Raw genomic sequence first — 17,385 nt, 5'->3', positions numbered from 1 at the left:
AGAGAGAGAGAGAGAGAGAGAGAGAGAGAGACTGACTCGAGCTGGTTCACACTGGTCCCGAAACCTTGATCTCGAAACCTACAACCTTACAACCAGACCACACCACACATTAACCCTGCCACTACAAAAACCCCCACCTAATTTTACCTTCAAACCCATAACACAAACACAAACAACCAGAAACAAACAAAAATAAACAAAAATAGAACTCCTTTGGGCACTATATGTATCAATCCGCGGGAGGAGAGAGAGAGAGAGAGGGAGATGGAGAGGAAGGAGAGGTCGACCACGTGGGAGATGTAAGAAGAGGAGGAGTCGAACATCCTTTAAAATAATCCTCAAAAATCACCACGATCACGCCCTCCTGAAGGTGCTAAGGGCGTGGAGGATGTGGCTGAAGGACTCGCAGAAGGATTTAAACACAGGAGGACCAAGAGGAAGAAGAGGAAGAGGAGGGAAAGTGAAATAAATAAAAGAAGGACGAGGAGGAGATTGCAACAGGTGAGTCAAACTACATCTGGCGTCACCTGCCCGAGGGGGATAAACGCACGTGCACCTGTGTAGCGGTGGTGTGCAGGTGTGTTGCAGGTGTGTTTGTGGGGTGATGTGGTTAGGGTGTGTGGTGTGAAGGGTGTGTGAAGGGCATGACTTTTCGCTTTTTTTTTTCCATGTATTTTTCGTTGATATTGAGGTTGTGAGGTTACAGGTTACGTGACTTGTAGGTTGACTGACTGCATGATGGTCTGGTTGAGTGGTTGATTGACTGATTGGGTGGTTGGTTGACTGGTTGACTGGCTGGGTGCTTGAATATCTAGCTGACTGATTGACTGACTAATTGACTGACTGCATGATGGTCTGGTTGAGTGGTTGATTGACTGATTGGATGGTTGGTTGACTGGTTGACTGGCTGGGTGCTTGAATATCTAGTTGACTGAGTGACTGACTGTATGATTGAGGTTGTGAGGTTACAGGTTAAGCGACTTGCAGATTGACTGACTGCATGATGGTCTGGTTGAGTGGTTGACTGACTGCATGATAAATGGTCTGGCTGAGTGGTTGACTGACTTGTTGGGTGGTTGGTTGCATGACTAACTGACTATAAGTGGAAGTTAACGCTACCCGCTGACCGCTATCTTTTTTATATATGGACTTAGCTTCGGTTTAGTATTTTGGCTATAAAACCCTTATTACTTTAATAATGAGAGTGCATTCAGTTACAATATATTAATTAATGTGAATATTACATGAATAAGGAGAGTGCATTAAGTTCGGTGAATTCAGAAACGCTTTGGCTGACTCCTGAAATAGATAAGTAACCGCTGTGTTGCAATAGAAGTGTTTTGAATGGTTTGGTTAATACTAGAGAGAACTAAAATGTTGTAGTTATGTGTGAGTAGACCGGGCAGAGAGAGAGAGAGAGAGAGAGAGAGAGAGAGAGAGAGAGAGAGAGAGAGAGAGAGATTCCTTACTCACCTGTTGCACCTCCTTGCGTCGAGTTAACTATTTGTTGGGAGACAGAACATGACTCAGGCGGGACTCATATGACTCACGGCGACGACTCTGATTATGTGGCGTTGTTTGGTGAGGGGAGGGAGGGGAAGACGGGAAAGGGAGAGAGGGGGAGGGGAAGGAAGAGAAGGGAAAGGGAAAAGGGAAGGGAGGCAAGGGAAAGAGGGAAGGGAAAGGGAGGGAGGGGAAAAAAAGGGGAAGGGATAGAGGGGGAGGGGAAGAAGGGGATGGGGAGGGAAGTGGAGGAGAAGGATGGATTATGTAGCTCTGCCCTGACGTGTTTCTGTGATTTAGATGGAAAACTACATTAAAAAAAAAACTATTACCACCACCACCACTACTACTACTACTACTACTACTACTACTACTACTACTTTTGTATGAGATAAACCTTAACTTTTTGCTATTATGAAAGTTTTGTGATTGGAACATGTCTCTTCTTATCACCATCATCATCATCATCATCATCATCATCATCTTCAGCCACTATTAATTACTGTATAACAAAGGCCTTTCCTAACGTTCTCCACCTCTGTCTGATTTTAGTGTACTCCATTCCATGCCGGTCTAACTTCTTCTCTCCACCTGGTTCTCTGTCCTTCCTTACTTCTAAAACTCTTGGGCGTCCACTCTGATGCTTTAGTTTATTTGATATTAGTTTTATGCACATTATGACCTGCCTGATTCCACTTTTTACTCTTAATCACTATAATACCTTCAAACTTTGTATTTTCACTAATCCATGATGCTTACTTCCTACCTAAATTTATGTTGTAGCTACCCAGTATATTTTATCTTCATTCTTCTTGCACTCATCCGTTTAGTTTTGAGTGTAGCTATTTTTGTTGCTGTTAATTTGTCATTTTCTAACTTTCTGATGAAGCTTAACTATTTTAGCTATACTTAGTTATTTGTTTATTCATGTTCGCTAATTATAGCTTTACTTTTTTTAGCATTTTTTTATAATTTAGCTTTACTTAGTTTTGTTTTTAATTCATGTTTGCCAATTTTAGCTTTACTTATTTTATCTGTTCTTGTTTAGCTTTACTAATCATGTGTTTTAGCTTTGTCTACTCATTTTAGCTTTACTTATTTTAGCTGTTCTTAGTTAGCTTTACTTAATCCTGTGTTTAGGTAATGTTCTTTATTTTAGTTTTATTTAGTCATGTTTTTAATGAATGGATTGTCTTGCAGGACCTACAGTGTGCCAGTGGTGTCCCCTTCCAAGTGTGTGTTAGAGTGTTCCCCCCTCCCCCTCCCCCCCCTCCAAGTGTGTCTTAGTGATGCCCCCCCTTCACCCTCACTCGCCCCTTCTCCAGCACCACCTTCATCGTTTTCATCTTCATCGTCTCCACCACCGTCGCCTCCACCTCCGCCGCCGCCGCCGCCATCAAATAAGGTGAGTTGTTACCTGGTTCTCTATTGGCAGGTAAATTGATGATGATCTTGATTGTTCCTCATCATTTTCATATTCTTTTTCTTCTTTTATTATTATTATTATTATTATTATTATTATTATTATTATTATTATTATTATTATTATTATTATTATTATTATTATTATTATTATTATTATTATTCGCTAACAGATGTCATAGGGTTAGGTACTTTTTTCCTTTTTTTTATTTATCTAAGCGAGGAAGCACAAGCTTTAACTATATCATTGTGTGTATCTATTTATTGTGTTGTATTTTCGTTTATGTTTATGATCTTGTGTTTTATTGTGTTGGCCGCCCTTTTTGTTTTGTGGGTGGACAGGGCGGTGCAAGCGTGGTGTTTGCCTGCAGAACCATACCCGGGGGTGTTAAGTTCTGGGGGGCTTTGTGTGCTACGTCCCTCCTCTTGGAGGGTCACCCACTGCCTCACCTAGCGAGTGAGCTCGGAAGGCTGAAGCTGGACGTAGTGAGACTTTGAGATGAGGAGGCCTGGCAGTGGCGAGATCAGTAGTGGGGTACACCTACTACTGGTCCGGCATGAGCCATGGTGCCTGTCTTTGGGGAGTAGCTACAGGCATTGCCAGCCAGCTGCGACCATTTTTGGAGCTGGTTATTCCAGTTAATGAGCATATAATGCAAGTAAGGCTGAAGCACACACTGGCTTCATGCCTCCGGTTACGGTGTATACACTTTTTGCTGATGATTCAGTAATCTTTGAGGAGTCATTGGAAGTTTTTGTGATGGCTCTTGAGTCACTGCAAGGCTTCAGGTCTCCTGGGCCAAGACTAAGCTAAAGGTATTTTTATGGTTTTTAGATGAAACTGTACAGTCTGTTCATGCATGTGGTGAAGGCAACGATGTCTTGGAAAGTTTTACATACCTTGGCAGCATGGCGCAGGTCACCGACGGGTCTTGTCAAGAGGTCTTACGGCAGAATGGCTTGGCCCACGGTATTATGGACTCGCTCAGCACTAGTATATGGCTTTGTCAATATCACTGCATAAGAACAAAGGTCTGGATCTTCAAGCATCTTGTGCTCCCTCTCGTATACTCTATGGTTGTGAGATACAGATAGGGGACAGTGACTTAAAGAGGCAAATTGATGCCCATGATAATACGTGCCTGTGCAGAATCATGGGATATTGTTTTGTGTAAGACTGAATCAAGATGTATTACTTGCATAGTCAGTGAATTCATACCCAGGCTGTACGGGCACGTGGCACGACACCCAGAAGTCGACCCTGCTCATGGTGGTGTTTCTGTGAGAGACAACCATCGGTGGAGGGGGCCAGGGGGACGCCCACAGAGTTCACGGATAGAGCAGCTCGGTGGGTGGTGCCACAAGGGACTAAGGACAGGAAGGAGGCCTGCATGGAGTCTTACCTGAAGGAACCCTCGGTGCTGGTGCTGAAGTGTGGGTGAGGCGATGTGCCCTCCGGTGTATGCCCCTATTGACTGATTGTGTTGTATAGCTTATTAGAAAATACAAAAAAAGATCAGTAATTCTAATCTGAGCTTTGATTTGGTTTTTGAAACGTGTGAATAGTGGGATCCTTGAATACAGGGATGATCTGTTAATCCGAATAGAAGGGAGTCCACTTGAAGAATTTTGACCATTTATTTATTTATAAATCAGCTTCAGCAAGGAGGGTGTTCTAGGCGTGTGGCTGCAAACATAAGCAAGAGAAAGGAAAACTTGAAGAGCGGCTGCATTTTTTTTCCCTTTGATCTGTTGACATATATTCCACAAGTAAGAGGGAAAAAAATGAAAACTTGGGTTGGAGATATTTACATTTGGGTTCGACTTCATTGTGTCAAGACCCAAAACTCATACAATTTTTCTATATTTTTTTTCTTATGTCATATCACTGAGTTACATACGGTAATATCTATTGTTTAATTTACTCTAGGGAGTGTAAGGGAGAAAATATATTTGAAAAAAAATTGTTTTGGTAGTGTGTGTGTGTGTGTGTGTGTGTGTGTGTGTGTGTGTGTGTGTGTAAAGTCAAGCAAAAGAAAAGAATGAGGGAGAAGAAAAGAAGGTAATAACATGCACTGTACTACTTGTTATGAAGAAAATATTACACCTGGGCAATTAACAAGACCATCAGGTGGGGAGGAAAAAAGAAAAAAGAAAACTTGTCGCCAGGTGTGTGTGTGTGTGTGTGTGTGTGTGTGTGTGTGTGTGTGTGTGTGTGTGTGTTTCTCTTTTAATCACCAAGCAACACACAAAGAATACATACCTGTTGTTTACTTACCTGTGTTGTCGTTGTTGTTGTTGTTGTTGTTCATTATCATCCTTACTACTACTACTACTACTACTACTACTACTGCTACTACTACTGCTACTACTACTACTACTACTACTGCTACTACTACTACTACTACTACTACTACTACTACTACTACTACTACTACTACTACCGCCGTTCCTCCTGCTACTATTACCGTTTTAACTACCACAAGATTTATTATTATTTGTGTCTCGTCCGTGTGTGTGTGTGTGTGTGTGTGTGTGTGTGTGGTGACAAGTGGTAAACTCGCACGATATATGAGGGAAAGGGGAGGTGAGGGGAAGGGAGGGGAAGGGAGGGGGAATGAAGGGAAGTAAGGGGAGTGGAGGATAGAGGAAGGGCGGGGACGGGAGGGGAAGTGAGGGGAGTCGAGGGGAGGGAAGGGGAGTGGATGATAGGGGAGGGAAGGGGAGGGGAAGGGAAGTGAGGGGAGTCGAGGGGAAGTCATTCGTATGCAAATTAGTCGGTTGAGTTGGCCGTAATGCGCCCGACAATGAAGGTAGTTAGGGAAGGGGATAAATTACTTTCCTCCTTTCCTCCCTTCCCTCCTCTCCTTTTCTCTCTCTCTCTCTCTCTCTCTCTCTCTCTCTCTCTCTCTCTCTCTCTCTCTCTCTCTCTCTGGTTTCTTTCTTTTATGCTTTTTTTCTTTTTCTTTTCTCTCTACTCGTGTTTACTTTTGTGTTTCTTTGTTGTTATTCTTTTTCTTCTTTTCTTTGATCTTTGTTTTTTTTTGTTTTCTGTTCTAATCTTATAATTGTGTGTCGTTCTTTTGTTGTTTTTGTTGTTGTTCGTGTTCCTGTTCTTGTTCTGGTTCTTTTTTTTCCTTGTTGTTGTTGTTGTTGTTGTTGTTCATCTTCATCATCTTCTTCTTCTTCTTCTTCCATATAGTTCACTTATGTAATTATTCCTTTCTTTTATTGTATTTCTCTAGATAATATTTCTGTCATTTTTTTTATTCTTTCTCTCTTCCACTTCCTCATTCTTCTCCTCTTCCCTGTTTTCCTTATCACCATTATTATTATTATTATTATATTATTTCTATTATTTACATACTTCACAATCCATATTCTTAAAACCTTGAACTCACACACTCTCCCTCTCTCTCTCTCCCTTCTTCTCTCTCTCTCCCTCTCTCTCTCTCCTTTCTCCCCTCCACCTCTTCACTATCCATCTTCCTCACCTCGTTCCCTCTCTCCCCTCTCATTTTCTCTCCCTCCTCCCCACCCTCGCCTCTAGTCCGTCCGTCAGTCAGTCAGTCAGTCGTGAGGCAAATGAGTTGTTTAAGCACCTCTGTCACGGAAATGGGGCGAGAAACTGACTGTGGTGGTGCTGGTGGTATGGTGGTGTGGTGGTGGTGTGGTGTAGTGGTGGTGGTGTGGTGGTGGTGTGGTGTAGTGGTGGTGTAGTGGTGGTGTGGTGGTGGTGGTTATTACTGTCATTGCTACTAATTCTGTTGCTGGAGCTTTTCTACTTCTTCTTCTACTACTACTACTACTACTACTACTACTACCACTACTACTACTACTACTACTACTACTACTACTACTACTACTACTACTACTACTACTGTTTTGGTGTTAGATAAGAAAAATAAATAATGGAGGTGAAAATCATACTAAATAACTTCTCATAAATAACGATGTATTACAATAACCTTCATATGTATGTGTTAACGCTACCCATACATACATACATACATACATACATACAATACATACACAGACAAAGACACATACACACATTCCCATATTCACACATTCTTACATTCATACATACATACATACATACACACACAGACCTCTCCTCGTATAGGTTATGTATTTATATATAGGAAAACAAGAAACAGACAAACAAACAAACAAACTATCACTATGTATGTTGTTAGTTTTTCCAGGATATGTATAAAAAAAGGCACTGATCCACGCACGCACGCACGCACGGGTGGTTGTCTCTCATTGGTTAATTGTCTGTTTGGTTGATTGGTTGTTTTTGTAATTGGTCGTGATTGGCCAGTTTTCATTTGTCATATTTTTTTGTTTAGTTAATTTCTCGTTTTTATTATTCTCATTTCGTTGTTATTTTCATTCGTTTATTTGTATGCTTTTATTTTCAATTGTCATTTTCTGTATTATCTAGTTATTTTTTTATTCACTCTTTGTTATATTTTTCTTCAACCACCTTCTTCGTTCTCTCTATTCTGCATCGCTCTGTACACCTCTACCTTTTTATTTCTCTGCTTCCTTCCATCCCTTCCCTCAGTTCCTCTATAATATCACTGCTTTTCTACCCCTTCCCTCAGTTTCTTTTTAATATCACTACAAACACAACATTCTTTCATCCATTTTCTGTGTAATCTGATTTTTCTTCAATTTTTTGGTAATTTAATTTTCCTCCATCCACGTTCTTTGTTATTAAATTTTCCTTCGTTTCTTTGTTCTTATTTTTACTTCATTCACTATTATTTGATTTGATTTTACTCCACTTTGTTTTTAGGTTCTCTTAATTTTCCTTCCTCCACTTCTTACGTTCTCTGATTATACCTCTTCCACTTTCATAATAATTTTCTTTCTCTATTTTCACTTCATCCACTTTCATCGTTTTCTTGGGGGTTAATTAGCCTTATGAACAGATGGAAGGACGCGTCAGGTCACCTTTAATTAAACGGCCACTTAAACACGTAATAAGACACTATGCACCTGTAATTATGTAGGCGTGATTACAGGTAGACAAGCCACGTGTTACCTTGTATTAAATTAGGCCTAAAAACAAGTGGGTGGACGCTTCATGTTACCTTTCGTTAAGTGGGCATATTGACAGGTAGGTGACAGGTATACATTGCCACCTGTAATTAGCGTCCCGTCACCTGGGCTTCAAAGGTTCAGGCGGTTCGGTGCTTCGTCTCGTTTTCGGTTCATGTTTCGCATCCTTGAACGCCGAGATTCGTGTCACGCTCATGTCCCGCGAACGTCACCTGAACGTCCGTGTGGTGGGGGGTGGAGCCGCTCGTTCACGGAGGGGTGGAGAGGCATCCCCCTCCACCCCCCCGCCCCCCCAGTACCGTCAGTATGGCCGCCACACGGGGTCAGGGGGTCGGGGGAGAGGCTGCCCTGCCAACGTGGTGAGGGTTCCCAGCCCCCCCAGCGGTGGTAGGGGGGTGGAGGTGGAGGGGGGGTGCGGCGGGGGGGTGGAGACAGGGGGGGCGGCGTGGTGGGGCAGGCTAGAGCAGAGGGAGGAATAGAGGAGGGAGGCAGGGAGAAAGGGAGGGGCAAGATACACCCCCTCCCCCCCTGACCCCCCTCCAAGCAGCCCCCCAGCCCCGACCCCCGCTGATTGGCTGCCGGAGACGCTGGCCCCGCCCCCCAGCAGCCCCGCCCCGCCCCCCAGCATGCCCCCCCCGAAGATGCCGAGGGAGGTGGCCACGGAGGGGGGCAGGAAGTCCTTGGGGAGGGGGGGCAGGAGGCGATCTGAGGCGCCCCCCAACTGCTCCGTCAAAACTGGGGGGGGGGGGAGAAAGGGGAGATTATTAGTATCATCATTATCATCATCATAATTACCATCATTATTTTATTATTGCTATTTTTTATTATTATTTCTTATTCTTATTTATCACTAAGAAACAAAACACAAAAAGTCTGCAAAGAACCGTCAGCTTAGTAGTAGTAGTAGTAGTAGTAGTAGTAGTAGTAGTAGTTAGTAATTAGCAGTAGTAGTTAGTAGTAGTAGTTAGTAGTATCAGTCACCACTAACACAAACCCATTCATCTCTCGTTCACTTATTCACTCCCTCATTCCTCCATCCATTCCCTCCCCTTCCCTGCTCATTCCTCCATCCATTCCCTCCCCTTCCCTGTACTTGCCAGCGCGGTTCTCACTCGCTCGCCCCCCACTCGCACCATTTATCTTGCTAGCATATTCAACGCTGGTATTGCATCTCTAACGTTCTTTCTACCCCCTCAATACCATGCCCCGTAGAGCCATGAAGAGGGGGAGTGGGAGTGGAGTGACGGTGTGTGTGTGTGTGTGTGTGTGTGTGTGTGTGTGTGTGTGTGTGTGTGTGTGTGCTCAGTAACCTTAGCTCCTTGCCTTGAAATACAACCCTTGAGTAATTCTGTATCACTTAACAACTTTTACTTTTTCTTGCTCTACTTTCTTCCTTCCTTTGGTATCATTATTAAACATTACATTCTTTCTCTTCATTAACTTTTCCTTTTCAACCTTTTATTCCTTCCTCTTACTATTTCTTTATTTCCTCTTACTTCTTGGATTCTTACTCATTTCTACTTTGTATTTATTAGCTTCTTTATTTATTTATTTTTTTATTAATTTTTCATTCCCTCATTACTACTAAAACAACTTTACTTCTCTTTATTCTTCACCACTCTGAACATATCTATCTTTTTATTTCTTTATTTCCTTCCGCAATTTCCTTCATTTCCTTTGATATCACTAACACAACATTTCTACTTTGTATTTCTTAGCTTTCCTATTTTTTTTTTACTAATTTCTCATTCCCTCATTATTACTAAAACAACATTAATTCTCTTTATTCTTCACCAATCTGTACATCTATCTTTTTATTTCTTTATTTCCTTCCTCCATTTCCTTCATTTCCTTTGATATCACTAACACAACATTCCTTCTCTTCATTCTATTTACCTGTTGCGTCCCTCTAAGTCTTCCCATCTGTACATATCTATCTTTTTATTTCTTTACTTATTTCCTCCCCTTCCTTCATTTCCTTTGGTATCACTAACACAACATTCATTCCCTCTTCTTCTTCCCATTCCTTCCTTACTTCCTTTGAAATCATTATTAACACGACATTCCTTATCTCAATTTTGCATCACTTTCTCTCCTTTCTTTGCTTCCCAGTCCTTCCTCAGCTCCTTTGATATCACTACTAAATTACTAATACAACATACATTCCTTTTTTCAAGAGGAGGGTATCTGGACACCTCTCCTTCCGAAACTGACCTCTCTTTCGGCCACCTCTTTGGATTCTTTTTAGGAGCAGCGAGTAGCGGGCTTTGTTTTTTTTTATTATTGTTTCCTTTTTTGTGCCCTTGAGCTGTCTCCTTTGTTGTAAAAAATAAATATTACCCTGGACACCTTTTATCTCTATTTTACTATTTCCCATTTCTGCCTCTACTTTACTATTTCCCATTTCTGCCTCTACTTTACTATTTCCCATTTCTGCCTCTTCTATTTCCCATTTCTGCCTCTACTATTTCCCATTTCTGCCTCTACTTTACTATTTCCCATTTCTGCCTCTTCTATTTCCCATTTCTGCCTCTACTATTTCCCATTTCTGCCTCTACTTTACTATTTCCCATTTCTGCCTCTACTTTACTATTTCCCATTTCTGCCTCTACTTTACTATTTCCCATTTCTGCCTCTACTTTACTATTTCCCATTTCTGCCTCTACTTTACTATTTCCCATTTCTGCCTCTACTTTACTATTTCCCATTTCTGCCTCTACTTTACTATTTCCCATTTCTGCCTCTACTTTACTATTTCCCATTTCTGCCTCTACTTTACTATTTCCCATTTCTGCCGCTACTTTACTATTTCCCATTTCTGCCTCAGTGTTGATCTATTGCTAACAACTTCCCTCTGTGTTTTGCTTCACTGTGCTTCTAAATAACTCTTGCCTTGGTTCAGATTCCTTTCCTTACCTCCTCAGATATAACAAATACAACATTACCTCTTCGTGTAAGTTAGCTGCCTTAATTTGTCTTCTCTTATTATTATTAAGTTATTATTATTCATGTTCTATTATTTAACGTATATATCATTTTTCCCTGCTGCTTAATCCTTTCATAATACTACGATAACCTAACCTAACCTAACCTAACCTAACCTACTACTACTACTACTACTAACTACTACTACTACTACTACTACCACTACTACTACTACTACAAACACTACCACTCATATTCGTCAAGTAATAGGCAAGAAGGAAAATAAAATAAAAAAACCCAGATAACAAGTAACGCGATAACCGATAGCCATTCATCAAGGAAAACGGACCCGCTCACCGACCCTTTAATGGCCGACATACATATTTCACATCACCTTGACGAAATTGCCCCCGCGACATTACTTACAACTTAGATGGTTGTTCGATGCCGCTGCCGCCGCCGCCGCTGCCGCCTCCTGCTGCGTGGGGGGAGCGCCGCGCTGGGAGGTGGGCGGGAGAGTGGGCGGTAGGTGCGCGGCGTGGGTGGGATGGGTGGCGGAGGGGCAGGCGGACAGGGAGGAGCCGAGGTAGGGTGGGGGATAGGGTGAGGCAGTGGTGTACCCGGGCCAGGCTGCCTCCATCACTCCTGTAGGGGAAGGCTGGGTGAGTGGTGGGGAGGGGAAAGGCAGGGGACGTGGGTTAAGGGAAGGGAAGGAGGAGAAAAGGGGAAAGGAAGGGAAGTTGTGAAGGGGTGAGTGAGTGGTAGGAAGGGATGGGAAGGGGAAGTGTGGGAGGGAGGGAGGATGAGAGGGGAAGGGGTGTGGTAGGGAATGGAAGTGGAGGTGCAGTGGTGGAGGAAGGGGAGATGATGTAAGGGAGTGAAGGGAAGGGAAGGGGAATAAATGGGGATGAAGGAGGGGATTGGGAACTGAGGAATAAAGGGGAAAGAGAGGGAGAGGAGGGATAAGGAGGAGAAGAGGGGAAATAAGGGGGAAGAGAAAGGGAGGGTGAGGAGTGAAGAAGAGGTGAGAGGAAGAGAAAGGAAGGAGGATGAGAAGTGAGGGAGAGGTGAGGGGAAACAGGGAAAGAGAAAGAAAGGACGATAAGTGAGGGGAAGGAAAGTGGAAGAAAGAGAAAGGAGGAAGAGGGGAGGGGAGAGGGGAGAGGGATCAGTTGAGAGTGAAGAAAGAGGGGAGGGAGGGAGGAGGAGGGAGAGAGAGGGAGTGGGAGGAGGAGGGTGAGAGGGGAGTATACGGGAGTGAGTGGGGTGAGGAAGAGGGGAGGGGAGAGGGGAGAGGGATCAGTTGAGAGTGAAGAAAGAGGGGAGGGAGGGAGGGGAAGAGAGAGGGGTAAGGAGGAGAGGGTGAGAGGGGAGTATACGGGAGTGAGTGGGGTGAGGAAGAGGGGAGGGGAGAGGGGAGAGGGATCAGTTGAGAGTGAAGAAAGAGGGAGGAGGAAGGGAAGAGAGAGGGGAGAGGGATCAGTTGAGAGTGAAGAAAGAGGGGAGGGAGGGAGGGGAAGAAAGAGGGATAAGGAGGAGGGGGTGAGAGGGGAGTATACGGGAGTGAGTGGGGTGAAGAAGAGGGGAGGGGAGAGGGGAGAGGGATCAGTTGAGAGTGAAGAAAGAGGGGAGGGAGGGAATAGAGTGGGGGAAGGAGGCGCGGGTGAGAGGGGTGTCTATACGGGAGTGAGTGGGGTGAGGAAGAGGGGAGGGGAGAGGGATGGTGAGGGAAGAAGTGAGGGGAAGAGGTGAGTATCAGTTAAGAGTAGAGGGGAATGAGAAGGAGAGAGGAGAAAGGAAGGGGGTGAGGGGAGTATACAGGGGAGGGGAGGGGGATGAGGGGAGGTGAGGGGGAGAGGTGAGGTATCAGTTAAGAGTAGAGGGGAATGAGAAGGAGAGAGGAGAAAGGAAGGGGGTGAGGGGAGTATACAGGTGAGGGAGGGGGTGAGGGGAGGGGGTGAGGGAGCTGAGGGAGGGAGGGAGGAGGGTTCTAATGATAGACCGTCTGGATGGCATGTGTGGTCACGCTGCCCCGCCCATTTGTCATCACTAACAAGACCCTCCTCCCTCACTTCCCTCCTCCCGTCACTTCCTCCCTCCCTCACTCCTCCTCACTTCCCTCACCTCCCTCCCTCCTTCCTCCCTCCCCTCACGTCCCTGCCCTTCCCCTCCCCTCACTTCCCTTCCCCTCCCCTCCCCTCACTTCCCCTCACCTCCCCTCACTCTCCCCTTCTTCCCCTCACCTCCTTCCCAACCCACATTTCTAACTTTCTTACCTTCCCCTCCTCTGAACTTTCTCCCCTTCGCCCCTTCCCCTTCCCTCACTTCTAACTTTCTTACCTTCCCCTTCCCTCATCTTCCTCCCCTTCCAACCTCCCCTCACATCGGTTTACCTTCCCCTTCCCTTACTTCCCCTCACCTCCTTCCCAACCTTCACTTCTAACTTTCTTATCTTCCCCTTCCTTTCACCCTCCCCTTCCTCCCTTCCCCTTCCTCCCCTCACCTATCCCCTCCTCCTAAGTCCAACCCTCACTTCTAAATTTCTTATCCTCCTCTCCTCCCCCCCCTCTCCCCTCCCCTTCTTCCCTTCACTTCCTCTTACCCTCCTCCCCCCTTTCCTCACTTATGACTTTCTTACTCTTCCCTCCTCTTCCTTCCCCTCACCTTCCTCCCTTCACTTCCCCTCCCCTTCCCTCTACTCTCAACCCTTACTTCCTCAAACTTTCTTATCCTCCCTTCCCTTATACTCCCCCTCCCCTTTCTCCCCTCACCCATCCTCACTATCCTTCCCTCCCCTCCCACTCCTCTCACCTTTCTTTAATTGCCTTTTCCTCTCTCTCACTTTCCCTCTCATCCTCTCTCTTCCTCCCCTCTCTTCCTCCCCTCACCACCTACACCTCTCATTTTTCTTCTACCTCCTCTTCCTTCTTCCCACACCTCTTCCTCTCTCTCCCTCTCACACTATCACATTCCCTCCCTCCCTCAATCTCTCCCTCCTCCCTCACCCATTCCATCTCTCCCTTCTTCCTCTTTCCCTCAACCACTGAAGGATGAGAAAGAGGGGAATGAGAAGGAGGGGAGGATGTTTTAGAAGTCTAGTTGAATTAAGAAGATAAAAAAAAACAAGATAAAGATAAAAAAGAGAAGCTATAGGAGTAAGGAAGAAGGAAGAGGAGGAACGAAGGAAAGAAGGAAGGAAGGGATTAATGAATGAAAGTGAGTAAGGAAGAAGGAACGGGAACGAAAAACGAAGAGAGTAAGGAAGGAAGAAAGAGAAAGAACGGAAGAAAGGAGGGAAAAAATATACAGTTGGAAGAACTTTTAACACTATAATTATTGGGGTGTGTGAGGTGGACCATGGCGGGGTGATGAGGAGGGGTGAGGGGAGATGGGGAGATGAGCGGAGACAGGTGTGGGGAGAGGGAAATGGGTGAGAGGTGCAGGTGTGGGAAGAAGGGAGGGAGGGGAGGATGTTTTAGAACCCTTGTTTAAAAATATGATAAAAAAAAACAAGATAAGTGAAAAAAAAAGAGAAAATAGGAGTAAAGAAGGAGGAGTGAAGAGACGAAGGAAAGAAGGAAAGGAAAGGAGAGACTAAAGGGGTGAGGTAGGGAGGTGTGGGGAGGGGAAGGGGTGAGGTAGAGAGGTGTGGGGAGGGTAAAGGGAGAGGAGAGGAGGTGTAAGGGAGAGATAGGGAAGCATAGACGAACTGTATATGAATGAAAAGAATAAAAAAAGGAAGGGAGTGGATAGGAGAGAAAGGAAGATAAAGGAAGAAGAGTAGAAGAAAAGAAAGGAAGAGGAAAGGGGAACGGGGGAGAAAATAAAATAAAGAGGAGAAGAGGAGAGAAAAGAGGAAGTTGGAGGGGAAGGAGATGTAGGGGAATGTGCAGATATGTAGAGGAGGGGGGGGAGAGGAAGGAGGTGTCAGGTGTGAGTGGAGGTGCTAATTAAAGGTGTGCAAAGGTGTGGAGGGCATATGAGGTGTCAGGTACAATATGCGTGAAGGTGTGTGTGTGTGTGTGTGTGTGTGTGTGTGTGTGTGTACAGGTGTGTGTGTGTTTGGGCAGGTAAGGCAGCACAGGTAACGGCGGCTTGCGTCTCTTAAGGCAGGTACAAGAGCGGGTCCCGGGAGTGTTTTAAATGTGTGTGTTGCGTGCGCCCGGCTCATGAAGGGGCCTCGTGTGTGTGTGTGTGTGTGTGTGTGTGTGTGTGTGTGTGTGTGTGTGTGTGTGTGTGTGTGTGTGTGTGTGTGTTTGATATTTTTTTTGTGTGTGTGTGTGTGTGTGTGTGTGTGTGTGTGTGTGTGTGTGTGTGTGTGTGTGTGTGTGTGTGTGTGTGTGTGTGTGTGTGTGTGTGTGTGTGTGTGTGTGAGAGAGAGAGAGAGAGAGAGAGAGAGAGAGAGAGAGAGAGAAAGAAAGTCAAGTAATACCAAGAAAAAATTGTATACCTCCTCTATTATTATTATTATTATTATTATTATTATTATTATTATTATTATTATTATTATTATTATTATTATTATTATTATTATTATTATTATTATTATTATTAGAGTCAACAATTACCATAAAACACAAATTCCTGGTTTAATGTTTCACTCGTAAGACATTCCTGACCCCATTTACTACTACTACTACTACTACTACTACTACTACTACTACTACTACTACTACCACTACCATCATCACCACCAGTACTACCACCATTACCTTCAGAACTACCTTTTTTTTCCACCACCATCACCACCACCATCACCACCACCACTATCACCACCACCACCACCACCACCACATTCCTATCACCCTCAACACCTCTTGCATCACCATATACCACCAGCTTATCCCAACATGTGTAATATATAAAAAAAAAGGTTGGGTTTGTTTGCGCTTTTAAGGAATTGAGAGGGAGGGGGGAGGGAAAGAATGAAGGGGGGGGGATGATAAATGATGGAGAAAATGGAGGGAGGGAGGTAGGGAAGAATGGAGGGAGAGAGGGAGGAAGAATTAAGGGAAGCAATAGAAGAGGAAGTAATGAATATGAAAAATGAAAAAAAAAAAGAAGGGGATAATTGAAGGATATAGAAAGGTTTGTGAAAAAGTTGAACATTGGAGAGGAAAATGAAGGGTAACTAACGGAAGGGAAAGAAAAAGGGAAGGGGGACCAAAGGAGAAGAGGAAAAGATAAGGAAGGAGAGGAAAGGGGAGCTGATGATAGAGAAGAAAATGAGAAGGAAGAGTAAGGGAAAACAGAGGAAAGGGGAGGAAGGAGAAAAGTAAAGTGGAGAGGAGATGGAATAAGAAGAAATGAGATAGGAGATAATGGGAAGGAGGGAAGCAGAGGGAAGAAATATGGAGGGGAGGGGAAAAAGAGGGGAGGAAAATGGAATGTAGGGAGAATAAGAAAAGTTGAGGGGATTGACCATGAGGGGACGGAGAGGGGAAGAGGGAAGGAATAGGGAATAAAATATAAGAAAGGAGAGGGAAAGGGAAGAGGAGAGAAAAAAGGAATGAAAGGGAAAACATGAAAGGAGAATGGGGAGGGAAAGTAAAGGGAAAAAGGGAAGGATTAGGAAAGAAAGGAGAGAGGAAGGGTAAAGGAGGAGAGGAAAGGGATATAAGGGTGGAAAGAGGGAAGGGAGGAGAGGGGAGTGCTGATAACAGGAAGGAAAGGAGAGAGAAGAGGAATAGAGGTGGAGAGAAAAGGGAAACGGAAGGGAAAAGGAGGGGAAGGGGAGGGGAGTGGGGATGAAGGGAAGGAAAGGAAACGGGAAAAAGGGTGAGAATAGGTAACGAAAGGGGAGAAAAAGGGGAGTGAAGGTGAGAGAGAGGGGAGAGGAGGGGAGGAGAGGAAAGGGGGAATAGAAGTGAGAAGAGGTAACAAAAGGAGGAGAGAAAAGAGGGGAAAGAAGGGGAAGAGAAGCAGGGAGGGAAGGGAAAGGAAAGGAGATGAAAGGGTGAAAGTGGAAAAAAGGGAAGGGTGAGAGAGGAAGGTGGGGAGGGAAGGAAAGGAAAGGAAAGGAAAGGAAAGGAAAGGAAAGAGTGAAAGTGGAAAAAAAGGAAGGGAGGGGAGGGAAAGGAAAGGAAAGGAAAGGAAAGGAAAGGAAAGGAAAGGAAAGGAAAGGAGATGAAAGTGTTAAAGAGGAGAAAAGAGGGAAAGGAAGTAGAGGAAAGGGAAGCAGAGGAAAGGGGAATGAAGGGGAGAGAGAGAGAGGGAGGTGGGGAGGGTGGGGAGGGGAGGATGTCGTGACGAGGGGAGAAGGTCGTAAATTCCTGAGGCCGCAAGAGGGCGCCGCGCCCCCCACTGTACTTACCTGGCGGCCGTGTGTGTCTAAGTGAAAAGGTATCCCCGTACACACACACACACACACACACACACACACACACACACACACACACACACACACAGTCGGGGCGTATGCTACTCTTACTTAGCCTTCCGTGTGTGTGTGTGTGTGTGTGT

General features: G+C 44.8%; 1 protein-coding gene and 1 long non-coding RNA gene across 4 annotated transcripts in view; one reads left to right on the top strand and one right to left on the bottom strand.

The window, feature by feature from the left end:
- The first annotated feature begins 193 nt into the window (after positions 1-193).
- Positions 194-4,649, top strand: LOC127008017 (uncharacterized). 2 transcript variants are annotated; one of them, XR_007760738.1, is made up of 3 exons: positions 194-501; positions 2,704-2,908; positions 3,844-4,649. It is a non-coding gene; the product is annotated as an uncharacterized LOC127008017 (long non-coding RNA). The 2 variants fall into 2 exon arrangements; XR_007760737.1 differs by having other exon boundaries at positions 3,834-4,649.
- Positions 4,650-6,871: 2,222 nt separating this feature from the next.
- Positions 6,872-17,385, bottom strand: part of LOC127007755 (runt-related transcription factor 3-like) — a 47,424-nt gene continuing 36,910 nt past the window's right edge. For both annotated transcript variants that reach the window (XM_050879022.1, XM_050879023.1), the window contains exons 5-6: positions 11,350-11,568; positions 6,872-8,733 (exon numbers count right to left, since the gene is read on the bottom strand). In XM_050879022.1, the coding sequence (XP_050734979.1) occupies positions 8,300-8,733; positions 11,350-11,568 (653 nt within the window). In that variant the 3' untranslated portion in view covers positions 6,872-8,299. The remainder of the gene's footprint in view (positions 8,734-11,349; positions 11,569-17,385) is intronic.

Source organism: Eriocheir sinensis, chromosome 36 (genome assembly GCF_024679095.1).
Source record: "Eriocheir sinensis breed Jianghai 21 chromosome 36, ASM2467909v1, whole genome shotgun sequence".
Taxonomy (NCBI): Eukaryota; Metazoa; Arthropoda; class Malacostraca; order Decapoda; family Varunidae; genus Eriocheir; species Eriocheir sinensis.
This window is presented reverse-complemented; position numbering and strand designations above follow the sequence as displayed.